We start from the raw sequence: 26,524 nt of genomic DNA on the forward strand, positions 1-26,524 counted from the left end.
AAGAGCCATATTGCCTCTGATATTGGAGGTAATATATACCCATCAGGACTAGTAGCCAGTGATAGCCTGGAGCCTGGGGACAAAGGATTTAAAAAAGGACTCCCTGATTAATTGGGCAACACATTTTGTCTAAAAAGCGACTTTTTTTAAAAAAATAAGCACTTATTAAAAACCGCAGGTGGCAGGCACTGTGTTAGAAGAGGCATTCCCTCTTTACTGTGACACAGGAAAGAATGCCTCTTTTAAGATGGTGCCTGCTCCAAGGCAAAAATAGTGCAATTTTCCCCTTCGGGACTATTTTAGTCATATGCAAGTTCATGCACATTTAATTGATACCATTATCAATTTCATTTGATTGACCACTCTTGTCTTTAATTTGGTGATGGCCATAATGGTAACAAACTAAGTAATTGATAATTTGCTATCCTTTTTAAAGGTACCCCTAAAAATCCACCACCTGCTCGGGACCGCCTTGCCCTGCCTGATAGGTTCAAGAGGACTCAAGCAGCTAATAAGAAGCAGATTTATTTATTTATTTATTTATTTATTACATTTCTATACCGCCCAATAGCCGAAGCTCTCTGGGCGGTTCACAAAAATTAAAATCATAGTAAGACAATCAACAGGTTAAAAGCACAAATACACAATACAATATAAAAAGCACAACCAGAATAAAAACCATGCAGCAAAATTGATATAAAATTAAAATACAGAGTTAAAACAGTAAAATTTAAATTTAAGTTAAAATTAAGTGTTAAAATACTGGGAGAATAAAAAGGTCTTCAGCTGGCGACGAAAGCAGTACAGTGTAGGCGCCAGGCGGACCTCTCTGGGGAGCTCATTCCACAACCGGGGTGCCACAGCGGAGAAAGCCCTCCTCCTAGTAGCCACCTGCCTCACTTCCTTGGCAGGGGCTCACGGAGAAGGCCCCCTGAAGATGATCTTAAGGTCCGGGCAGGACATCTGGGAGGAGGGCAGAGGAGGAGAAGGTTATCAAATAACCTTCAGATGGGAGAAAGGTGCTTACAGCTCTCCTCCATCCTGAACCTCTGGCCCAGGGAGCAAATCTGTCACGCCCCCTTTCCCCAGCTCCACCTTTCCAACCCTCCCCACCTATCATTAATTTCCTGGCTTTTGTGCAGTTTTCCCCCATGCTGAAAGGTTGAAATCCCCTCTCCTAAGGCGTCGAGCTTTAAGCTACAACATGCTTCTATATTTTGGCATTTTGGGCTCCACCCCTTTTGCCCCACCCACCACTGAAATGCAGCCCCCGTGAGCTTCTCCGAAATGGCTGAAAGAGGTTCAACACCTCTGTTCTAAAAGAAATATGGTGAGTGGCTATTAAGTCTTGAGTTTTTTTAAAATATCTGATTCCAAACAGGATAAAAGCGAAGGCCGGATCCTTTGGCCCTTCAAAGACCTCCCGTGACGGCTTCAGCTTGCTACTGAGCAGGTTCAAGACTTGAGGCTTTGCTTCAGGTTTAGATTGTCCGCAAAGCTACAAGCAAGATGTTGGCAGAGTCAGCCTCTCCCACCCCCACTATCACGCCTGACAGGCTTATGCCAATGTTTTGACGTGGATGTTTCAAAACACATTGGCAGCAATATCTGGAATGACTGTGACAAATAATGCATCAGCAGAATTCTTCTGCTCCTTCCCACTGCCTACCAGAACACTCAAGCTGTGGGCTGGGGTGGGAATCTCTAGCATTGCTGGGGCCAAACTAAATGGGACATTAAATGCATGTAAATGCAGTTTTATGTATTTCATATTTACTGTTGTTCCCCACCTTGATCAAAATGGAGAGGCGGGTAAGAAACAAAATCATAATCATAATAATATTGTTATTATGTAAGCCTCTTGCGTGCATGGTATTCCCCCCCCCACACACACACACAACTCTTGAAATATCAGCTGTGGGGGGCCCTGGTCAGGATCAGGACTGTGGGGAGCAGGGCTATTGCACGACACACTTCTGCCGAAAACCAATCTTGCATACTTCTTTATTGCGATCCATAGATCCATGAAAAAAACAAGAATCAAACATGAAATCATACAATTAGAGCTAGTATCAACTTATGTTTAATACATAGAGAGCTCTAATCCTGGCCGCCACTGTAAGAAATTTAGCAACAGCCAAAGTTATTCTTGAGGACTTCTCTTCCAACAGAAACTTAACATAAAATTTGTCTGAACTTCTGGACAGTTTACTCAACAATGGGGTGATCATAAGATGGCGGGCCTGATTATAAAAGCTACAGGACAGAAGGATATGCTCCGCGTGCACATGGCTGATGTTTGCCTTGTGAGTGAAGCACCCGTTAGTGGAAGGCTTTTGGCCTTTGGTATGCTGTGGTGTAGCTCAACACTGATGATGATTGGAAGGTGTGGCGTTACACCCCACAAGTCAGTTCCCTAATGTATATATGTATTGGTAAGTCTGTGGTGTGTTTAGAGTGTTGGCCTGAGTGGGTGGAGTTAGAATGTCTTGGGAGGGGGAGGAGTGACATATAAGGGAATGACTGAGGGGATTGGGAGAGTCTTTTTAGGTACCCTTAGAGCAGCCTTCCTCAACCTGAGGCACTCCAGATGTGTTGGACTACAACTCCCAGAATGCTGGCTGGGGCATTCTGGGAGATGCAGTCCAACACATCTGGAGCGCCCCAGGTTGAGGAAGGCTGCCTTAGAATCTTTAGTGCTCTCTGTATGTTAGCTCTTGGTGTTTAGAGTACTTGGGTTCTGGAGAGTTTGAGGTTCAGTGTAGAGAGTGGTGTCTTTTGAGGGTGGTGTGCTGATAGTTGGTGTATATTAATCAATACTGATAATAAAGAAAGTTCAAGAGTGAATGTGTGAGAGAAAGGAAAGCGTGTATGTGAATGAGTGAAAGGATTGGATGAAAGATTTCAAAAAAGGTTTTGAAATGTTTTAATTTGAAACAAAGCTTGTGAACTTTTAAAAATAAATCTTAATCATTTTGTTTTAACTACCACCAAAAAAAACCCCCACGTGTCTGTTTGGCATTTATGATCTGACGTTTAGTCATTTAACACCCACTCTGACAATAATTCACCTCAGCACATATAATTCACAGCACATTATTTTATTATTGAAATCCTTCTGCATTTTACCCCTTTCTCCACATAGTTTGGAGAAAAGCGGTGTTTGTCCCTCGCTTAAGGTGTATCAAGCGGTGTTGCTTGGCTTGAGCAGGGAGTAGCCGCGGCCAGGCCTGGTGTTCAGAGCCTGTGTCGTGGCAGAAGGACTTTGGGGGACACATTCCTGTGAATTGCATGCTCAGATTCTGCTAATTCTGAAGCGATACCTCCCTTCTCTCCTCCCTCTGCCTCAGGGCCGGCTTCTGCAAATATATGCTGTATGAAAGAAAACTGCAGATGTGCTTTTCGTTGATTTTTTTTTTTTAAGCTAGATTGTGGACAACATAATGGAGCATGTTTTTTTGTTTATAGTCATGGGGACTGGGCAGGAGATCCTGTGAGGAAGGTTTAATGGGGGGGGGGGAGGAATGAAGGAATTCCAAGGCTGTTCTCCCAGTACTTAGCTACCAATCGTTCCTGAACCCCTGGAGGTTTATGATGGAGTTGGTCCCTGGGCCTTTGCACTGCCTTTGTGGCTGGTGGGTCTTGTCTTGCTTGATTTTCTGTGCCCATATAGTTGAACTTCTGGCAGGAGGTGCTAGGAGAATAGAAAAACTTCTTCAGTCCATAGAAACTGTTTGTGGTTAAACATAGAAGCCACAATGGGCTCAATCAGTGTCCTTGAGGGGTGGGGATTGGCGGTTTCTTGCAGTGGCTTCCAAGATTGTGGGGTAGCTGGGAATTATTTTAAAAACCCAATGTCTTGTTTCTGTAGGGGAGATTGTGAAAAGAGAAATTGGGTGTTGGGGTAGAAAGGATATTGGATATATGCAATAACTGCAACAGGGTTGTGGAGCAGACATGAGTGCCCATGGCAGAGGGTGAGGTGCAGAAAGTTCGTCAAGGAGCGGATGGGGGAAGACAGAAGAAGCTTCTGAAAAACCATTGCAAAAATCTGAGTAGACATTTGGTGCAGTTAGAGGCTAAGGGGGAGAAACTTACATTCCTGTTTAAAATGTCTTCTGTACACCTCGGTCCTATAGCACTCATACCTGGATGTTGTTGTTTTTAATACTCCTGTGTTTCTTCTTTTAATCTGTCTTCACTTGCACAGTCTTCATTTCTTTTAATCTGTCTTCACTTCTGCCTACTTGCTTTCTCTCTTACATTCATGTCATCTCCTTGGGTACCTTCCTAGTACCTGCCATTCTTATATGAACACACACATATTTATTTACCTATGGGAGAGGTCTTGCTGCAGGTTCCATTTGCCCAACTGGTGGAAATCCAAGGTTACAGAGCAGAGCCTCCTTGGTTGTGGCCCGATGGCTTTGGAACATCCTCCCAGAGAGGGTCCTGCCCAAGCCAGACCTTACAGACTTCTAATTCGGCACACTGGATGTGTTTGCATATAGATAGGCATTTCATGTGATTACTCAATGGTATTTCTACTCACTGTAGTCTTTTTTTTCTGATTAGTTTGATTTGGGGGAGGGGGTGTTAGTTTTTATTTTACCTGTTGGTTTTGTGACCCATTTTTGGCCTTTTGCATAGGAGCTGTAAATTCCACACCTGCGCACGCACATCCACACTTCCCCATATCTTCCCAGTAAGTCTGCTGGGAGCCCCGTTCTGCCTTAGACATAATAGACATCCACGCAATCCCTAACCCAGCTAAGCTGCAGTGTCAATTTGACCCCTTTTCATGTCATTGGGACCAGGTGGAGTTAAGTGACAGTGCTGTGAACTCAGTTTAGGGAGCGCGACCCCCAGCCCAGCCCCAAATAGCTTCCCAGTACTGTAAAATACAAGAGACTATGTCAAGATGCAGTGTGTGTTTTCTGTGTTGCTGGAGGTGCCATTGCTTTGAAATTATTTGGGGTAAATCAAGCCTTCCCTTTTAAAAAGGGTCATCTCATTCTCAAGCTTCTCTCCACCACCGCCACCACCCAAAGGCAATTTCCCCTCCTCTCCCCACACGCGTTCTGTGAAGTTCCATGCTATCCAGCCACGGAAAAATACATCCTGCATCACCCTGCTGGGGTATGTAACTGCTGTTATCCTTCCTGCCTCTGTCAGAGCCTCTCTCCTCCCTCCCACCCACCTACCTACTCCTTTCTGTCTTGGGAAGAGGAAACTGGAGCACTCGTCCCTTCTTCGGCTTCCTTATCCAATTGTTGCTGCCCTTTGCTTCTTTGTTGTGCCTGTGCAGCCTGGGAGTGAGCAGGTACCTGGGCTTGAGAGCCAGGCTTGCCACCTTGGGAGAGACTCCCCTTGTTCTGACAGGGCTTGGCGGGGGGGGGGATTGGCTGGGACTTTCTGTTGGGCTCCATAAACACAGGGAGCCGCGCCGTTGCCTAGCAAGGAGCCCAGAACACACAGAGGTGGGACTTCCCGAGAACAAAGGCCGTTCTGCTGCTGGCTTCCTCCCTCTTCTCCTTTTCCCTCCTTCTCCAGCTAGCATAAGAGCTCAGCCTCCTGCCAGCGGGATCACGTGTGCCCAGGTTGTCTCGCTCGCTTTTGTAGCTGTGGCACCCCCGGGGCAGGCTGCTCCGGCTGCTTTTGGGAGGTAAGCGCCTCTTGCCTGATGCCCCTGGGGTGCAGGTTGAGCCCAGGAGCGAAGGGGCTTTTGGCGGGAGGAGGGGGCTTTTCCTGGTGATGTGTGGGATGCAGCCGTCAGGCGACACGTCTCGCTGGCTGCCGTGGGCATCTCTGAGAAGGCTGAGCCAGGTAATCGCTTGTGGCACAGGAGCAGAAATGGGATCCGTAAGAAATAGGGAACAGATCTGTTAGGGTTTGACAAAATCTTGCCTCTGCAGAATCTGTAGCCCTCTCTTTTGGGGCAAACATTCACTTAGGTTTGCACTTCCGGCTAAAAATATATACATGTATCTGTGTGTGTGTGTGTCGTGCGTGCAAGAGAGAGAGAGAGAGAGAGAGAGAGATCTGGCAGCTTTCATTTGTAAACAGTATGTTTCTGGCTTGTTTGTTCTGCTCCACTCCCAGCACGCTTCAGGTTTCAAGAATACATTGGAGATGGTTCCTTCTCTCCTCTCACCTGTATAGTAATACTTAGTATTTATATCATGCATTCCACTGGTTATATCTTTGGGAAAACACCTTAGACAGGTCAAAAAGAATGCATAGTGAGTGTCTTGATGGAGTCCAGAATAGGAAGGTAGGAAGAGTTTATTACTAGGCATGATTTATGGAAATGAGTGATTAATTGCCACCTTATTTTCTCCGTCCCTTTGCATTTGCTCCAGAATCTCGATTCTGAGAGCCAGAGTCCTGGTTGTTTTCTGCCTCAGGAGCTGGGCCCAGGAGCTGGCCATTAAAGCATTTTTTTCTTCAAGATGTCTGTAAGCTGTACTTGCATTTCTTGAGCTGGAGTGTTTTCTATTATGGGGAAGAAATAAAAACAACCCCCAATTTTTCTCTTTCCCATTCCATTAGAACTATTTGTCCTTATTTGAGTCTGTTCCGTGTTGGATCTCTGTGACCTCTGGGCGGAAGGTATGCTCACTGCTATTCCTCCTGTGCTCTTAAATGGCAGCTAAATCAGCTTTCTTGATTCGCCAGGGTGTGGGGGCGTTGGAAGAATGCCGGCTTTGACGTAAACGCCGTCTTTACCCGTGTGTGCTCCTGCTGGTGACATATTGTGCTCCATCTTGTCTCTTTCTGCAAGGACATCGAGCCCATACGAATTGTGGGAATTCCCAGCCCTTCTTGAATGTCATTGCCTTTTTCATGTTTCAGGCCCCACCCTGTCCAAGTGAGGCAATGCTATCTGATTACTCTACCCTTTCTCTCTCCTTCCTTAGGTGGGGGGTTGTAGCTGAAAGACTATGTCCACAATGGTGTATCCCAGGGAGGAGAAGATGGACAAGCTAACCCAAGAGGAGATCATCTCCAACACCAAGCTGGTGATGCAGGGGCTGGAAGCCCTGAAGAATGAGCACAACTCAATCTTGCACAGCCTGCTGGAGACCATCAAGTGTCTGAAGAAGGATGAGGAAGCCAATTTAGTGCATGAGAAAGCCAACCTGCTACGCAAGTCGGTGGAGATGATTGAGCTGGGGCTCGGAGAGGCTCAGGTGAGCTGCTATCCCATAGGGGAAGTACCTCGGTGTGGTACGTGGATCCAGCAGGAGACGCTAAGTACGGAGAATCATAAATAAGCAATTAAAAACATGGGTTCAGGTGGCTGCAGAGAGACATGCTTGCCACATATCCTTGGGTATAGGCAAAATGTGTGTATTCCACTCCTCTAAGCAAGTGCAGAGCAATCAAACTACTAGGCAGAGAAGTCAACATCCTGGCTGGGTTCAGGCAACACGATAAGCAAGGTGGTTTAAATAGTCAACTGTTGGTTATTTAACCCACTGTGGGTTATTGTCTTGCGTGGAGGGATTTTTTTAACCAACAGTTGGTTATTTGGCCAAAGTAACACACAAAGAACTAACGTTCTGCAGAGTTGGCTTTTTGAACCACCATTGATTATCGTCTTGTGTGGTGGCGCCGTTGGTTATTTTCGTCGGCCGCTGAGTCGCAAGGCAAGAGTGGTCAAAGCTGCAGCTTCCTCTCTAGTCCAGCTGACAGGTTAGTTCAGTGATTCCCAAACTTTTTCAGGTAACCGCTCCCTTGGTTCCACAAACTCATGCCCAGTGGACCCTGCGCGTGGACCCTTTAAATGGGAAGCACCCGCCACAGGCTTGCCAAGGGAGGGAGGGAAAAGAGAGCGAACGCCTCTGTTTTGCAGCCAGCATGGCGGGGCACACCAAGCAGGGTATGTCTCTTCATTAGCGTTTTGGTGCTTTTGAAACATTTCAATTCACCGTTAAAAGGACTCTTCTTAAACGATATTAATACATGTGTGGATTCTTTGCCTATATGGCTTGGGACCAAACTACCTTCTCCCATAAAAATGTCCCTGGTTTAAGACCTTCTGGAGAGGTGCTTCTCGGAAAAGACCACCTCGAGTGCCCCCCTGCCGCCCCTTTGCCTCTCAACACCCCCCTATGCAATCCCACCACCCACTTTGGGAACCACTGGGTTAGTTTTTTTAGCAGCAATGGCTGATGGGATTCTAGCGGGAGGACTGAGAGGGGAGGAGAGAGCGGGGGATGAGTGATTCAACTCAGCATGGTCAACTGGACGCTGATCCTAATCCACACCACGGTTGATTATTATCATATTGTGTGGAGAGTACTCCTAGATAAACAACTGTCGAGTTGATTATTACCCCACCATTGACTATTGTGTTGTCCAAACGCAGCCCCTGTAAATCTAAGCTGTTGTATTTTTCAATGCACATTCCTAGGTTTGCGGTTATACAGATAGACTTGAAATTGTGTGTACTGTTCTAGTGAAAATTCTTGCCCTGCATTCGCTCCTTCCCCCTCGCTATGATTTAGCAGAAGTGGAATAAATTGTAAAAGAAGTAGAACAAGCAAATATGCATTTATTCAGATTAAACACATCTGCATGACAGCAGTTCTGTTTTTATAGATGCAGAATGTGAGTAACCTCAGTGCAAATTTGTGACCATTGTGACCAAGTACACACAGACTTGGTCAGGCAACCCTCTCTGGCACCTAATTGTGCATGGATGATAGAAGGCATAGAATCAGATTTTACTCTTCCGCACCCCTCTGTCCAGCAACACTGCATACTCCTTCATCAAGAAACAGTGGAGACTGAAAGAGGCAGCCAGGGGTGTGTGTCTGTGCAGTGCCTAAAACGGGAGTGAGAAGGTTTGAGGCCTACAGAGGCAAAGTAAAAAAAAGAGGCTTGGAGTTTTATTTTTCCAGTTAAGGTTTATTCCTTGGTTAAGTTTCATTTTTCCGGTTAAGTTTGATTTCTTCAAAGTGGGAGCAGTACTTTCTGTTTTGGGGAGAAAGGGAATCAAAGTGTGAGAGTGCCAGAAGACCAGAGCCAGGGACCACCATACCATGAGAGAGCAGAAAGAGCAGCTTGGAGACATCTAGGTGCAGCTTAGGTAAAAGAACTTGCGTTTTTGCTATTTTTATTTCCTTTTAATGTCTTTGGAACATTCAGCTCGCCCATAGAGCTTCAGCTATTGGGAGGGATAAAAATGCAATAAATAAATATTGTAATTCGGTTGTTTTAATTCACTAGTAAACTGTTGGGTTAAGCCACAAGTGTCGCTCACCCCACACTTACAGCCTAAACCCCACATTACTGGGAAGGTAAAAAGAAGGTGGGACTCCTAAGGAGGCAAGAGGTCTTTAAGGAGTCGCTCAGGTGGCCCAGGCCATAAAAGAAACCCTGACAGCGAGTATGCCCTAGTAGCCTCTGCATTGTCTTGGAAGGCTTCAAGACGTGTTCTCACGTTACATGGGGCAGCTAACCGGGTTGGCCTGGCAGATGCGGCCAACCTGTGCAAACGCTGAGCGCATTTCAACTCTGTGCGCCCCTCCTCACGTCCCTCTCTTGCAGCCACCTGCTGCTTTGCCACCCCTTGACAGCAAGAGGAGGTGAGTGCGGGAGGCGGATGTCGGGGGTGGATGGGTGGGGACCGATCTTCTGGCAGTCTTTGCAAGGACAGATTTGCACCACCACCACCCCTCCCAGCCATGGCTTGCTGAAGCCAAGCATTTAATATTCTAGCTCGAGACAAGGCGTTGGCCTAGGACATGATCGATGAGGTGCCATCTTCTCTGACTCATTCAGTGAGTACGTTTCCTGTGAGCTTCTGAATTCCCTGTGACAATTTCATTACGGAGTTTGGGAACTTCAGTCTGGCTGGGCAGGAAGCTTTTGGATACAGTGGCAAGGGAACTGCCTCTAAAGGCAGTTTGTGCAGGGGGCGCCAAGCAGGCATTAGGCCTCGGGTGGGCCTTTAGGCTTGCGGGATCTACTTCGTTTTTACCAGAAGCCTGAGATCTAAGAAGTAGAGCCAGGTGCAAAATAGTGGCTTAGCCAGGGAGACGTGCACTAGGAAGTAAATAATGCAGGTGCTTCTGTTCATATGCTCAGTCCAGGAATTTGTGATCAATACCAGAATGTGTTTGCAAGTCCTCTCACCGAAAAACCCACTCCTAGTGTCCCTGTAAGCATTCTTTTTCACCAGTCTAACATGAATGTTTTTGGGAGGTCATGGGGAGCTTTCTAGTTGTTAGACAATTGGGAGTCAGGAATCGTTGGAGATCTACTGCAAATCTACTGCAAATCGTTGGAGATTTGCTGCAAATCACCCAGATCCCGCTAGGCCTTCTGCCCACGCCTGCATTGGCCAACAGCACATAGCAATAGCAATCCTCCCTCCTTCTCTTGGGCCAGGTGATGATGGCTCTGTCGAACCACCTGAACGCCGTGGAGTCTGAGAAGCAAAAGCTGCGAGCCCAGGTGCGCAGGCTGTGCCAGGAGAACCAGTGGCTGCGGGATGAGCTGGCAAACACCCAGCAGAAGCTGCAGCGCAGTGAGCAGACGGTGGCCCAGCTGGAGGAGGAGAAGAAGCACCTGGAGTTCATGAACCAGCTCAAGAAATACGACGAGGACGTGTCCCCGTCGGTAAGAGTCAAAACCCAGGGTGGGAGCGAGAGGCCTCTGTGTCTGATACTGTCTCCCCGTTTGAGTCTGCCTAATCTGGATCTGAGTGCAGCTGGGGTTGGACCTGGTGGCAATAGTCCGGGGGCCCACCCAGAATGGCAGGTGATCTGGGCAGGAGATGCCAACTCCATTTTGCTTTTTGAAATCGTGACGGTGCTGTTATTTCAGAGGGTTTAAAATGCAAAACTGCGCATGCTCAAGAGTTTTTCTTGTTTTTTAATTAGGCTTGGCAGACTGTTTTGTGTTCTTGTTTTCTATCAGGAATGTAGAAGCAGTGGTAAAGCATGAAAAGGGAGTTTGGGTGGGAGGTGGGTGGGAGAGAAATATGAATTATGTGCTTCCCAACATGATAATTTAAAGGGGTTGCCCATAAGGCCAGTGAGTCCAGGGTATAAAATTACCTAGCTGCACCACTGTCTGGATGAGATTGGCACACCTTGACTGCCCCTGTAATTTGTTTGTGTTGCTGGGGAAAAGAACATTTTTAATCGGCTTGTTTGGGTAAATTGAAGTGCTCAAGGTAAGGATTCTCCCTGTGCAAATCCTAACAGCACAGTCCCTCTCTCTCTCTCTCTCTCTCTCTCTCTCTCTCTCTCTCTCTCTCTTTGTTTCTTTCTTTTTAATTATTTGTGGTTCTTTTTCCCATCCACATGCCTCAGGAGGAGAAGGAAGGCGATTCCACAAAGGATTCCTTGGATGACTTGTTTCCAAATGAGGAAGAGGACCAGGGCCCAGGGTGTAGGTTGCCTTCCTCTAGTCTTCTCTTGGGGGAGGGCAGCGGAGGGGTGGGAAGGAGATGGATGAACTCCTCTTGTCTCCCAGCAAGCGTTCTGGCTGGCTTGAAAGGGGGAAAAGTGGGGAGAGGCTGTTCTCACCTGTCTGAATGGGCCACAACACAGCACTGCAAGTTGCCTCTTCTTGTACGTTTGCAGTGCCTCATCCGCACAGCAGTGCCGCCGCGGCAGCCCAGCAAGGGGGCTACGAGATCCCGGCACGCCTGCGCACGCTCCATAACCTGGTGATCCAGTATGCGTCACAGGGGCGCTACGAGGTGGCCGTGCCTCTCTGCAAGCAGGCGCTGGAGGACTTGGAGAAGACTTCGGGCCATGATCACCCTGATGTGGCCACCATGCTCAACATCTTGGCCTTGGTATATAGGTGAGAGCCGGGAGCCCTCCTTTGTTCAGTGGGGGTGGAAAACGCTGGCTTAGTGCCACCAATTGCACAAACGGGGAATTCTTGGTTCTTCCAAGAATGCCCGGTTTCTTGTGCGGATACGGAACCCTTTTTTGGAAAAGAGAACTGGAAAGGGGTCAGTGTTGAGGGAGTTCAGCGTGCTGAGCTTTTACAATGGACAGATGTTGCGAGGAAGGAGGAAGACCTGACCTGAGAAATTAGATGCAGCTCCATTGCAGTCTTCTCCAAGTTGTTACCCTCCAGATGTGTTGGATTACGTCCCCATCATCCCCAGACAGCAGAGTCAGTGACCCTGCTGGGTGGGGATGATGGGCGGGTGTAGTCCCAATGCATCTGGAGGGCGCCAGGCGGGGAAGTCTGCTCCACCGTGTCCCATGTGATGCAAACCTCTGTCCCTCGATTATTGCACAGCGTCTATAAAACTTTATTTTTTTGCTGCAGGGATCAGAACAAATACAAGGAGGCTGCTCACCTGCTGAACGATGCCCTCTCCATTAGAGAGAAGACACTTGGCAAAGACCATCCTGCAGTAAGTCGCCATTTTCCTTGGGCTTGATGGGAGGAACGGTCCAAGCAGATGGGAAGAGTAGGGTCGCAGCGTGTCACATGACCTTCAGAGGGATCGCATGGCTAGGCTGTGGGGAAAGTCAGGGCTGGATGAAAAGGGGAATCTTCCTGCTGTAAAAGCTTTCTTCAGGGCAAAGCGCTCTTAAGCATTTGGTCAAGGCAGAGAGGGATATGCCAGTGAAGTCGCCAGGCTTTTATTTGGAGGCCGTCCTACTGCACGCTCAGGAGGTGAGACTCCTAGAGAAGGCCATCTGGCCAGACACCATGGAATACTAATGGAGACGTGCACCTGCAAGAAGGAGAAGCCGGAAAACCGGTTGTACCTCTGAATTTTCAGTGGGATCGAGAAAACAGAATCAAGGCTTTGGCGAATGATGGTATCTTTCAACGTGCAAATGAGCTCCGATGCCCCGTTCACCTGCTTCCAGCAGCACCATCAAAGGAGGCAGCAGTATTTGATCAAGGCAGAAATGTCAAGTGTCGCGCCTAGCCGTGTGTATCTGTGTGTGGACTTTGGGCTTGGCTTCAGATAGCCAAATGGCTTGGCCTGGCACTGTCGGTGATGGCTGCAACGTAGTGGCATTTCAGCGAAAGTCACATAGCTCCCGTCTTCTCCCGCTCCCCCGTCTCTCCTCTTCGCCGTCTGATCCCGCTGGTTCTTCCTTGCTTCTCATGTAGGTGTGCTTCTGCTCCTCTGCAGGTTGCAGCGACCCTGAATAACCTGGCTGTTCTCTACGGCAAAAGGGGGAAATACAAGGAGGCAGAGCCATTATGCAAACGAGCCTTGGAAATCCGGGAAAAGGTATCCCCTTTTTTCTCTCTCCAGGCTGGAGGAGGAAGGGCCAGGATTTATTTATTTATTTATTTCATTTCTATAACCGCTCAATAGCCGAAGCTCTCTGGGCGGTTCACAGAAGTTAAAACCACCAGTTCAGCATAAAATATAGTATGAAAGCTTAAAAAGTACAACCAGAATAAAACCAAGCAGCTATGCAGAGCTTTAAAATGCAGATTTAAAATAGCAGAGTTGAAAGACTAGGATACTAAATTGCTAAAAGACTGGGTAAATAAAATTGTCTTCAGCTGGCACCAGAAAGAGTACAATTGTAGGTGCTAGGCGAATCTTTATCGGGAGATCATTCCACAGCCAGGGTGCCACAGCAGAGAAAGCCCTCCTCCTGGTAGCAACATGCCTCACTTCCTTTGGCAGGGGCTCACCGAGAAGAACCCCTGAGGGTGATGTTAGGGTCTGGGCTGGTACATATGAGCAATCAAGCAGTGGAGCACTGCAGCACCTTTCAGCGCTCCTGATGTCTACAACACGGGCCTTCATCTGGAAAGGGGAATATCTATGGGTGGAGACCAATGCCCAGGGTGAGGCTGATATTGAATTGTATGCATAGGGAACTGGGTGTGCCGGAGCTGAACCGTGGCCCATTTCCCCCAGAAATAAAAAGATTCCATTATATTCCCAGCTTTTTGAGAGGGGAGTGGATAACTGGTTTTATCTCTCTGTTTGCTTCCCCTTCAGGTTCTTGGCAAAGATCACCCAGATGTAGCCAAGCAGTTAAACAACTTGGCTTTACTATGCCAGAATCAGGGCAAGTACGAAGAAGTAGAGTATTACTACCGCCGGGCACTGGAGATCTACGAATCCCGCCTGGGACCTGATGATCCAAATGTGGCCAAAACAAAGAACAATCTGGTGGGTCCGTTGGGTGATGTGGAGACTGTGGGGGCGTCTGAATATCTTGGGGGGGTGGGGGTGTCAGGCATTGCATGTGAGGACTGTGGGTGGGAGTGAGTGTGGCCTGTGCTGCGTGTAAGATGCTGTCCCCTGTGCTCTGTGCCAGGCCTCCTGCTACCTGAAACAAGGCAAATACAAGGACGCAGAAGTCCTCTACAAAGAAATCCTCACCCGTGCCCACGTCAAGGAATTTGGCTCCGTGGATGGTATGTGTAATGAAGGGGCAACACCTGTCCAGAGAGCGGGGCTTAGACAGAGCCTGGCGAGGAGGGTGGGCAGGAGTTGAGACCCTTTGAACAGGGGGTGGGCAGCGCATAGGTTGCATGCGCACGCACACCCACGGATGGCTTTGCTGCCCCCTTGCCCATCGTTGCCATGACCGCCATGGCAATTTCAGCAGCTGGCGTAGGGTGCAGCCCCTGGGGGGTTCTGGGGTGCGTGTGACGGGAATGCGCCCCCTTCCTGACCCCAGAAGTTACCCACCCCCGCTTTGAATTTTATTCTGAAGGGCACTCTTAATTATTGTTTAACCATTGGTACAGGCAGCAAATACCCCTCTGGCTCCTGGATCGGACTGATAGTCCAGTCCTGTTTGTCAGCACATCCTGTTAAAGAAAAGAAGCCGCATGTTACACATGTGTGACACCCTCCCCCCCGCACACACACACCCATGCATGCACGCATTCCCCCATAAGTTCCTTCTCTAGCGGTACATTTTAATTTTCTTCATGGCCTACCTGACAAAAGCATCTCCGTCAAAGGAAATGAACAAACCAGGCCCCCAGTTAACACATCAGCATCTTCCTTCCTTGACTGTAGCATGGAAGGAGAATTCCTCTGGCCATAGGACCTGTGTGTGTGTGGCTTTCCCCCACCCCCACTGCTTTTATTACTTTTTTAAATTTTGGTCTCTCCCCTGCAGATGAACACAAGCCTATCTGGATGCATGCAGAAGAAAGGGAGGAGATGAGCAAGGTGAGCGCAAGAACGTTATTCTGATGGGTGGCGCTCTGTGATGACGTCAGGGGCGATGGGGCGCACACCTGAGCTTGACTCGTTCAGCCGTCCTCTATTGGGCGGAGCTCCAGAAATGGCAGCACCCTTCCTTTGCCTTGCAGCAGGGATGGGGAACCTGTGGCTCTTCGAAAGGGGTTGGGCTCCAGCTCCCATCAGCCCCAGCCAGGATGGCCAATGGTCAGGAATGTGGGAGTTGTAGTCCAGCAGCAACTGGACGGTCGCGGGTTCCCCAGCTGTGTAGCAGCATTTTGTGGAAGATGGAGCATGTAGGCTGCCTGGTGGTGGGTGGGGAGTAGGAATGCCAGGGGACGGGACGGGACACTAATCAATCTGTGCCGTAGCTTTTGGCGGCGGGAATTGGCGTTGTTTGCCCTGTTCTTCCCGTGCCTTGCATGTTTTCTCTTTGTTATAGTGCCCTCCTTAGGACGTACTGGAGAGTGGAAGATGGAGGGATTGCAGGAGGTTTCTGGGCCACAGACGCTTCAGAACCAGGAAGTTTAACCCTTGCCCACTTGGAAGGCTGTTTGGCCGAGCAGGAAAAAAAAAAGTAGTTTCTTGAGCCCCCAAGTCTGAGATAAGAGGAATGGGAAGAAGCTGCAGTCCTCTGTACCACCATTCCCTCCTCCTGAGTACTTTTAGAAGGGGGGGACTAATACTTGGCCCAGGTTGGGAAGAGACCGAGAGGTGTGGGGAAATCTTGGCCTGTTGGAGATACAGCAACCCCAAGGTACTCAGGAGAAAGGTTTCGGCCTCTGGTGCATTGAGCAATGGGCCCTGGTTCATCTGGGAAATCTACACATTGCTAGGAATAGTGCAGAAACTTGGTGTGTTTACAAGACATTCTGAGCTAAGCTGCTGAATGCAGCATAGCAGTTCACAAGCGAGAACATAAAGTCTCCAGTGCACCGTCCGTGCTGGACTTCTTTGTCTAAGTTCCTCCCTCCCTCCCCTGTTCATACAAACCTGACCTGATGCCTGTTTCCTGGGCTCTTGTATCTCAGTCTGTTTCCCAAACGTGGGGCACATTATAACTTGGATGAAGAGGGTGTTAGTACTTTTTGGCCTGTTACTACGAGGCTTGCTAAATGTCCTTGTGTGGAATACATTGTTTAATTATATCGGCCTGTTACTACCAGGCTTGCTAAATGTCATTGTGTGGAATACATTGTTATATATATCTTACCCGCCTCTCCCTCTGGATCGAGGTGGGGTACAACACAAATACAAAACACCATAAAATACATATAGTTGATTAAAAACATATAAAACTATACATTATTAAAATGCAGCACATTATTAAAAGGCATTCTTAAAATTCAACTGGGTAGGGCCTGCCGGAAGAGATCAGTCTTTATGGCTTTCTTAAATTCCTCAAGACTGTTAAGTTGACGAATCTCTCCCAGCAGGCCATTCCACAGTCTGGGAGTGGCAGAAGAGAAGGTCCTCTGGGTAACAGTTGTCAGCCTAGTTTTTGCTGACTGGAGTAAATTCTTCCCAGAGGACCTGAGTGTGCAGGGCGGATTGTACGGGAGAAGGCGATCCCGCAGGTAACTTGGACCCAAACCTTGTAGGGCTTTAAAAACAATAACCAACAGTTCATACCTTGCCCGGAAACTAATTGGCAGCCAGTGGAGTTATTTTAAAGCTGGTGTAATATAGTCACCCCTAGATATACCAGTGACCAACCTGGCTACCATATTTTGCACTAGTTGACGTTTCCGAACTAAGCACAAAAGTAGCCCTATGTGCAGCGCATTGCAGAAGTCAAGCCTCGAAGTTACCAGCACGTGCACTGGAAGGAGTGAGAAGCAAGGGGTGAGAGATGCAGTTCATTGCTCCTGACCCTCGGAGAATCTGCGGTTCTCGGTGGAATTTATATTCCTATCTACTACCTTGGATACTGTTGGCCAGGAAATCTGACTCCCATGATGGGGGTCATGTCAGGGGCTGAAATTAAGAGCAACCTGGGTCACTTCCTTCCTGGAAAGTTGGCTAGGCAGCTTTCACTTGGTTTTGCACCTGGATCCTGAGCTCAGAAGAAGCCAGCTGGTCACCACTTGGTTTGAATGAGAGATGTCATCCTTAGCCTTTTGGGGCCAAAATTAACTCCTCTCTAGGCCAGAAGCCTTATCCTGACCCTTTGGGTACTGATTTTGGGTTCCATTCCCTGCCTTGTGTGTTTTTGTATCTTTTCTGGTTTCGCACTAGAAGGCTTCGCCTTCCTCCCTCTCAATCATTTTAATTCTAGGTACTTTTCTTTCTATCAAGCCTTTCTCTCTCTCGTTTCTTTGTTTCTTGTCATATTCACCGGGTGGGTGGGGGGGGGACCCTGCAGTGCACTGGTTTTCAGCTACAAAATTTTGCATACAGTCTTGAGTTCCAAGCAGGAAGCAACTGGAAGTGAACTCAGGAAGCACATCAGGAGGTGGTGGGCAGGCAGGGAGCTCTTGAAAGCGAATTGGAGCGGGGGAAAGTCCTTATGCCTGAGCTCAGAACTTTGGGGACCTGATCCCACCTGACTCTTTCCTGCAGTTTCTTCCTTCCCTGGGCCACTTCTTCTAGTGTGGTTGTTCTGACCCCCTCCGTGACTCTACAGGCTTGTTCAGACAGCACTTCAAGCTCTGTGGTTAGCAAAGCTGTGGTTTGCTGGGGTTAGCACTAACCACAAACTGTGCTGTCGCACACAACACTTTAAGCCATGGTTAGAGCCACTAAACCTGCTACGGACGGTCCAACAGTGGTTAGTGAGGGAGCAGGGTTTAGCAAAACACATCGCACAAGACACCTTAAACCCTGCCGCTTAACCAAAAGCCTTTACCGGCAGGGTTCGAAGTGCCTTCTGAACAGGCCCTACATCTTGGACAGCTGTACCCCTGGACACTGGGGAAAGTGACTGAAGAAGCTGGCATGTAAGATCTAAACTCTTTGCCCTCCCAGTTCCTTAACTCAGCGAGCACATGCTTAAGTTGGTCACTAAGGCCCAATTCACACTTTTGGCAGCAAGTGTGCTGGCCATTTACATCCTTGTACATAGGAAGCTGCCTTTTACTAGGTCAGGCCATTGGTCCATCCACCTCAGTATTGCCTACTCTGTCAGGCAACAGCACTCCAGAGGCTTGAGCAGAGGTCTTTCCCATCACCTGCTCGTTGGTTCTCTTACCTAGCAGTGCCAGGCATTGAACCTGGGACCTTCTGCATGCAACAGATGTGCTCCACTCTGCTAAGGTCCTTCCCCAAATATGAATGAAGTAGCAAATACTATAAAGTGAATACTTTACGCACAGTGGGCAACTGTCTGAGCTGTGTGGCTCTTTGGGGCTTTCTGGCACCCATGCACTATGTGACCTTGCATGGTTACAAGCACCCTTCCTACATTACAGGACTTACCACCTTTGCAATTACAGATGTATAACCAGCAAGCTCATTGCTTCTGTAAAGTGTGAGGACTGGTGCTCATTTGCTAAATGAAATTGGGAAGACACCAAGTGAATGAGTTTGCAGGAACTGGTACAAGCGTTGCTCTTGCTTTGTAGAGAACCTTGCCGAATAATACTTGCGGTGGGGGGTGGATCATCCTAGAGGAATGCCAAGTGCTCGAAGTTGCACGTGTCTGCAGTAATCCCCAAGCCTTCTGGGTAGGTCAGTAATCCCCCTATGGGACAAGGAGAGAGGGGGTGGGCTGAGAAAGTAAGAGTGGCCTTAGACAAACCAGTAAGCCAATGGCTAAACTGAGATGTGAACTGTGGACTTCCCCCGTGAATAACATGTTCTTTAACTGCTGAGTTACATCAGCTTTTCTCGAAATGCAGAAGTGAGCTGGAGCTTTCCAGAATGACAAAACAGGGAGGACTTTTCCACACAATGGAGAGGGGTGAGATCATACGGTGACGACGTTGTTGTTGTTGTTGGAATAAGGAGCTTCTCCTCCGTAATGTATTCATTCACTTGGTTTCCATTCTCTCTAATGTTGTCCTTTTCCACTGGCATTTTTGGTGTCTTGTGTCATTCTCATGCTATTAAAAGGGATAAAATTAATCTTGCTGGCGCATTGCTTTTTTCACATTTTTAAAATATTTTATCCATATAGCATAGTAGCAGCCCAATCCATGCATGTCTACTCTGCAATAACACAGTGGGTCTTACTCTCAAGTAAGTGCATAGGATTACAGTCTTTGGTCACCTTCCTCTGAATGGACTTGGGCCACTTCCATGCATTACCTGTGGCACATACTGGGCAGTGGGACATAGAATCATAGAAAAGCAGAGTTGGAAGGAGCCTACAAGGCCTTCGAGTCCAACATTTGGGGGTGGGGTGGGGGAATAAATTGGATAGTAATGGCTAGCATCCCTTTTGTGGGGTTAAGAGGATGCTCCATGCTAGAAATAAGCTCTAATCCTCTTGCTTAAAAGCTTAGGATCTCCATGATATTGTGTGGCCATTGGGAAGGAGAACAGAATTCCGCGAGGCAGAAAGATGGCATTTATTATGAAGAAAGATTCAGCTCAAAACTATGAAGACAGTTGCAGCTCAAAATCCATCAGCTGCCTTAGAGGATGGGTCATGGACTGTCATACAAGAGGAAATCAGGTTTAGGCTGTAGTGTAATGGCAGGCAAGTTGGGCCTCCCCAGATGTTTGGGCTTACACCTTCCATCATTCTTCATTGTTCATGCTGGCTAGGGCCAATTGGAAATGTAAGCCTAAACATCTGGAGGGTCACAAGTTGCCCACCCCTGCTGTAGTTTGTGTGGGACTGACTCCTAAATATATACAGATGAGCGTGCAGATGAACTCTGCTTCCAGGGGAGAAGGTCACAGCCAAGCCTGACATTTACAGTGCCGCCTTGCCTAGGAAAGCCCTTGTGCAATTAAAGGAGCTACTCACAAAGTAGCAGCTAACAAACTTGAGAAATGCTGGGAACTTGAGAGCCTAAGATCAGGGACTCTTGTTCAGTTAAAGACCACGGTTCTTCTCCACCCCTGCCCAAGTGACAGTGGCCCTCACCATTCTGACCTAAAAATGCCCCCAAAGCCTGTGCTTGGCTGCGAATCCATCTCTGTGCCTTGCACTGAAATGTTAGGCACTGATCCCCCTTTACAGCTGCAGTGCTTGAGCTAGATAGAGGTGGCTGATATCTAGGTCAGTTTATGTGGGGAAAGCTGTGGAACCTGTAAGCCCACCTTCCCCAACCTGGTGCCTTCCAGATGTTTTGGACTTTAAATCCCATCAGCTCCAGCCAGCATGGCCAATGGTAAGGAATCCTGGGAGTTCTAGTCCAAAACATCTGGAGGGCACAAGGTTGGAGACGGCTGATATAAGAGGTTATCACCTATGCAGTAATGGTCTACCATACAGTCCTCATGCGGAGTGCCACCAAAGCGTGTACTAAAACGAGCCTGAATTGAATATCTTATGATAGGCAGAAAATGTGTCCTGCCCATTATTGTTGGACACCAGCACTAATTGAAATGCACAGTACAATTTTAACTGGATCTAAAACCAAGAGGAAAAAACATGGCATGATTAAACCCCCCTTTGACTCGTCATTTGGGCACCTCTTTGTCCCAGTAATGAGAAGTCCACGTGATGGATGGACCCATTAAGGACAACCAAGTCCTTGTCTCCCATGGGCTTCTAACTCCATCCCCCAAACTGGGGTTTGATGGTCACCTAGCTTTGTGACAACCTGGTGATGCGTTAGCATGGAATGCAGCACATAGTGTGGCAAGGGCCATAGCTCAGTGGTAGAGCACATCCTTTACATGCAGAAGGTCCCAGGTTCAATCCCCAGCATCTCCTAGTGGGGCCAGACAAGACCCCTGCCTGAAACCCTGGAGACCCGCTGCTAGTCAGTGTTGACAATACTAAGCTAAATGGACCAATGGTCTGACTCAGCCTAAGGCAGCTTCCTTACCCAGCCAACTTCTCCAACCCATTGAGCACTTAAATATTTCCCAGCATTAGCAGGTGGGAACTCCCCAGATATTGCGCCTGCCTGGGAATTGTCCGGTGGAGAACCTCCTTCTCTGAAGCGATTTGTTTTTAATGGGGAAGTTCTTCTAAGCCTGGGGAACTAATGACTGAACTGAAGTCCTGGGCCTTGGCAGACTGCCCCAGAGAATGCTGAAGGGGCAGAAAAAAATGGCAATGATTGGGCACCATTCCAATGGGAAGTTGTTGCAAGCCAAGAATGTGGCTCTTCGGAGTGGGGTCATACACCGGACAAAGTCCTGGAGTCTGGCATTTGGTTTCTGTTTAGAAAAATGGCAAACGTGGGGAAGGAGACACTTCTAAACTATACATTTTAATGTAATGCTGTATAATTTGCATAAAATTATGCATGGTCTGGAGAAAGTAGACTATGACTTCATTTTGGGGTCATAGTTTTGACAATGTGTTGGGTTAAGAAATACTTCCTTTTGTCTACACCATTCAGCTTCATTAGATGACCTCCTGGTTCTCATATTGTGGGAGAAAAGAGCGTTTCTTCACATAGCGCCCAGTCAAATTATGGCATTTGCTACCGCAAGATGACTGCGGGTTCTAGTATTATGAGAGTACGACTACAGCCTGGGGTCATCCCATGAAGTTGAATGGTGGGAGATTTAGGACAGACGAAAGGAAGCACTTCTATCACCCAGCACGGAGTCAAGCTATTGAATTCGCTACCACAAGATGTAGTGAAGACTGATAATTTGGATGGGGATTTAGAAAGGGGTTGGATGAATTCATGGAGGATAAAGCTATCAGTCACTAGTAGGCATTATGACTATGTGTTTCCTCCAGTATTGGAGGCAGTGCGCTGGGGAACACAAACAGGACAATGTTTCTACATTCATGTCCTGCTTCTGGGCTTCCCACGGGCATTTGGTGTGAAGAGAATGCTGTAATGGACAGGTCTTTGAGCTGAGCCAGCAGGGCCCTTCTTATGTGTGAGAAACCTACTCTTTTGTCAGTTTGATGAGGATTTTCGTCACTGCTTAAGGGAGTTCACTTGTATGGATTGCTTGTAAGGTCTCTCCTTTGCTGGTTACTGCCTGTGTCCACATTCATACACGCTTATCTTTGTGTCCGGGTTGACCACAGACCAGCAAACTCTACAATCCTAGAAGCTGCTCTGCTAGCTCTCGTATTTGTGGCTTAGCCAGATAATGTTCTCATGACATGTCTTTGCATACAGACACTGGGGCAGCCGTCCTTTAAAAGTAATTTAAAAAGGAAGCCGGTCAAATTCTGTAACAAAATCTATTGATCGTTCTAGTGGTTGTCTGTATGTCTATAGTCTCAAAATACACCAGCGTGGGATCCTGCATGGCTACAAGGTAATCGAGACCAATTTATAACCTGTTTATCTCTACTAGGCCTGCAAAAGGAGACAGATGCTCTAGCTATGGCCCTTTTCTGCGCTAGTGCTTCTGCTATTCTAACGTTGCCTTTTCTTCTCTCCCCCTTGCCCTACCTCTCTTCCAGAGCAAGCACAGAGAAGACAGCCCCTATGCAGAGTATGGTGGCTGGTATAAGGCCTGCAAAGTCAGCAGGTAAGGTGCGGCCATCTGTCAGGGGTCCCCATCCTTCTTTGATATTGCTCTTTCTGCGGCTCTAGTTTTCCGCTCACAGGACAAACTTCTGCTGAAGCCAGCGAGAAGCACAAGGGCACAGACGAAAAGGAACAAGGGAGTGAGATGAAGCCAAGGAGGCGGGGGAAGAGGCATGGGGCAGACGCGGATCAGAAGGGCCACGGGACAGCATCCTCTGCTGCAGCTTTCCCCAGCCTGGTGCTCCAGATGTGTGGGATTTCTGGTCCAACATATCTGAAGCACCCCAGATTGGGAGAGGCTTCTCTACTGCCCTTCAGGGCTGCCGGATAGTTTAGGGGGAGCAGGCGGAGTTGCCACGCAGCTCCGCCCGCTTGCTTGCTGCAAGAAAACAGTGGCAGCAGCACGCGCGACTCCTGTTGGCGCGCATGGCCTGGGCTTAGCTACCTTTCTGCCTTCTCAGTCAGAAGCCTTCCCCAGTGGCACTGTCTGTGTCGTGTTGGGAGAAGAGAGCTAGGCCAGACACAGGCAAGGATTGCCATTGTCGGCTCGGGTGGCTAGTTACAGCTGGGGGGGGGGGCTCGGGAAGAGCAGAGGGCAGCCACCACCACAACGCACCCCCAGCATTTACCGTTTGAGGCAGCCACCGCCACAGCCTCCCCGTGTCCGTAGCCTGGGGTAGCTGCCTCATTCTGCCTAGCGCTAGAGCTGCTCCTTTAAGGAGCACCCCATAGGCAAGGGAATCAAGGGAAGCCAAAGGAGGCGATCCAGTTTCTACTCCTAATGCTACTCTGCACCGACTCAGCTAGCGAACCATAGTTTCATAGCAAAGGACAAGTAACTCTTACCCTGAAATGTCTTGTGTGATTGGAGAGTCTCTAATATATGGTAGTAGGGAGTAGCTGTTTAGTTTTGCTGTTTCAGTGTAGGAAGAAGTGGGAGTTGTAGACAAGGGAGCTGGTATGGTGTAGCGGTTAGAGTGTTGGGCTGGGACTCGTGAAATCCAGGTTCTTGTCCCCACTCGGCCATGAAGCTCACTGGGTGATTTGGGGCTGGTCACTGATTCTCGGCCTAATCTCCCTCCCAGGGTTGTTGTGACTTTAAAATGGAGAGGAGGAGGACCATGTAAGCCGCCTTGGGTTCCTCACAAGAGGGAAAAAGGCAGGATAGAAACGGAATAATGAATCATAGAATCATAGACTAGCAGAGTTGGAAGGGGCCTACAAGGCCATCGAGTCCAACCCCCTGCTCAATGCAGGAATCCACCCTAAAGCATCCCCGACAGATCAATAGAAGGGTGGCTCAGTGATCAAGGTGTTGCAAATGTAAGCAAGGACCCTTTGCCTCAGTCCTGCACATTCTTTGTCTCTCTCAGCCCCACGGTGAACACCACCCTGCGGAACCTGGGCGCACTGTACAAGCGTCAGGGCAAACTGGAGGCTGCAGAAACCTTGGAAGAGTGTGTCCTGCGTTCCAGGAGACAGGTAAGCCCAGGAACAACTGCTGGTGTAATGCAGGGGTGAAGGACTTGTGGGCCCCCAGGTGTTGTTGGACTCCAACTCCCATCAGCCCTTGCCAGCGCGGCCTGCGGTCAGGAATGATGGGGGTTGTAGGAGGGCCACAGGTACCGTACCCCTGGTGGAATGGGAAGCATGGGGACAAGAAAGCAAAAGTATGGTATGTTGGGACATTAGAATTTTGATTGATTTGGCGATCCTGAACCTTAGATCAGGGATCTGGTTGTTATTAAAAATGTAAAATGCCTTTATGGATCCTTGTGGTAGTAGTGATGTGGCCAGTTGTAGTCAGTGTGACTTTTGTCGGAAAGTCACACCTCTTTATTTTATCATAGAGGTGTGGAGTTGGAAGGGGCCATGTAGGCCATCGAGTCCAAGCCCCCAACCCTGTTCACTGCAGGAAGGAGTGACTTTAGCTAGAAAATCTTACCTCTCTAATTTTGTAGAATTCTTCTCCTTGTTCAGCAAAAATCAGGAATTGGACAGAAATGGCTGGTTTCACATTCCCCCTCAAGCGCTCAGTGGCACTTCCGGAAAGTTCTAATTAGCAAAATAGCATTATGCAAATCTGCGTCCTACCTATTGCAATGAATTTGTGCAGGTTCGTGCTCTGCCTTTGGTAGGACCCCACAGCACGGTGACCCAGAGACAAGAATGGAAGAGTCTTGGGAATAGCGTTGGGGCGAAAATCCACCTGGGCACACAAGAGCAGCGGATGCCTCCACGTCCGGCCCTCATGGGCCCAGGTGGATGTGCCCAGCGCCAGGACAGGCCCGCGGCCAACTGCTTTCGAGCTTTCAAGAGCAGTCAGGCGCAGTTCTGCCCTGACTGCGCCCCCTTTGTCTTTTTCCCCTGCTAATAATGGTGGCCATCATTAATGCAGTGGGGGAAAATACCTCCACCCCCTCACCAACCAGGCCTTAAAGGCCCTCTTAACCTTGCATTAAGAGGGCCTTTAAGGCCCTGATTGGCGAGGGGTGTGTGTGTGAGGCAACGCACACTCTGTGGGGCCTCCAGAAAGAGTGTAGTTCCCCTGGCTATGCTAATGGCTTTGCCGAGCCTTCATCTGGCCTGGCTCCTCGGAACAGAGCCGGATGAACAGGGTGGGTTCATCCATTCCATGCTCAGGAATGCTGTGATATTTATTTATTAATTTATTGCAGCTTGTTGTGTTTTTTTTAACATTCTCGATTCCTCTTCCTGGTGCTCCATTTTGTTGTCACTAGGAGGTGAGCTAGGCTAACCGCATTCCACAGAGGGGTCATAGCTCACTGTGATAGAGCACATGCTTTATAAGCAGAAGGTCGCAGGTTTAATCCCCGGCTTCTCCAGGTAGAGCAAGGAAAGAATCCTGCCTGAAACTCTGGGGAGCCGCTGCCAGTCAGAGCTGACAATACTGGGCTAAATGGACCAGTGGTCTGTCTCAGCATAAGGTTTCTTCCTATGTTCTTGCATTCACCGCTGGGTTGTTAAAATGCAGGGTTTTGAAGCCAACTGCAGACTTCCGAAGAACTTGGGTTACTTCTTTTATATTTTAAAGCCAGTTCCTAGCAGCTGTGGCTATGAAGATGTGTGGGAAATGTCTGGAGGAAAGCAAAAGAAATATTGTTGCGTTCTATTGCTCCATGCTCATCCCCATGAATTGGACTAGATTATGTCAAATAAGCAAATATATGCAAATTCCTTAATGTTTATTAATGAATGCAATTTAAGCAGTCCAAAACAAAACAAAAATACAAGATTCCCCAAGAATAGTTCAACACAAACACACAAGGTGCAAGGAACCTAACAGAACTGCACTAGATCAATGAAATAATAATAATAGTAATAATAATATATTTATTTGTTACCCGCCTCTCCGTCTGTCTGTATATGTATGATATACAAAGCACAATTGATGGTATGCATTAAATTATAAAGGAAGTGCATGCAAAACATTTGTAACTATTGCATACATACCATTTGCAAGTATTATATCATTTTTGTGAATTGCCCAGAAAGCTTCAGCTTTTGGGCAGTATAGAAATGTAATCAACAAATAAATAAATAAATAAATATGCCAACCATATCAGTGATAATCATATCAATCCCCATATCAGTCTACAGAACCCCGGAAAATTCCCATTTCAGTTCATTGTGCAGTTCTGTTAGGTCCCTTGGGCCTTGTGTGTTCGTGATGAGCCATAATTCAAACATGCCACACAACGGCCTGGCTCAACCCAGGATACGCACAGGTGTAAGACACCCAGACGTCAACCATTTGCTCCTCTCC

The 26,524-nt window shown here is 48.1% G+C and overlaps 1 protein-coding gene across 7 annotated transcripts in view; it reads left to right on the forward strand.

Moving 5' to 3' along the window:
- The window catches only part of KLC4 (kinesin light chain 4), a 74,294-nt gene that overhangs the window by 22,243 nt on the left and 25,527 nt on the right, over positions 1-26,524 (forward strand). For 5 of the 7 annotated variants that reach the window (XM_063123946.1, XM_063123949.1, XM_063123950.1 and 2 more), the window contains exons 2-12: positions 6,921-7,193; positions 10,402-10,632; positions 11,331-11,409; positions 11,604-11,829; positions 12,310-12,397; positions 13,136-13,237; positions 13,967-14,140; positions 14,289-14,388; positions 15,105-15,157; positions 22,671-22,738; positions 24,111-24,219. In XM_063123946.1, the coding sequence (XP_062980016.1) occupies positions 6,945-7,193; positions 10,402-10,632; positions 11,331-11,409; positions 11,604-11,829; positions 12,310-12,397; positions 13,136-13,237; positions 13,967-14,140; positions 14,289-14,388; positions 15,105-15,157; positions 22,671-22,738; positions 24,111-24,219 (1,479 nt within the window). In that variant the 5' untranslated portion in view covers positions 6,921-6,944. Of the gene's footprint in view, positions 1-5,579; positions 5,666-6,920; positions 7,194-10,401; positions 10,633-11,330; positions 11,410-11,603; positions 11,830-12,309; positions 12,398-13,135; positions 13,238-13,966; positions 14,141-14,288; positions 14,389-15,104; positions 15,158-15,611; positions 16,130-22,670; positions 22,739-24,110; positions 24,220-26,524 lie in introns of those variants that run through there. The other 2 variants (XM_063123947.1, XM_063123952.1) reach the window with 2 other exon arrangements.

The sequence above is a fragment of the Elgaria multicarinata genome, chromosome 4 (genome assembly GCF_023053635.1).
Source record: "Elgaria multicarinata webbii isolate HBS135686 ecotype San Diego chromosome 4, rElgMul1.1.pri, whole genome shotgun sequence".
Taxonomy (NCBI): domain Eukaryota; kingdom Metazoa; phylum Chordata; class Lepidosauria; order Squamata; family Anguidae; genus Elgaria; species Elgaria multicarinata.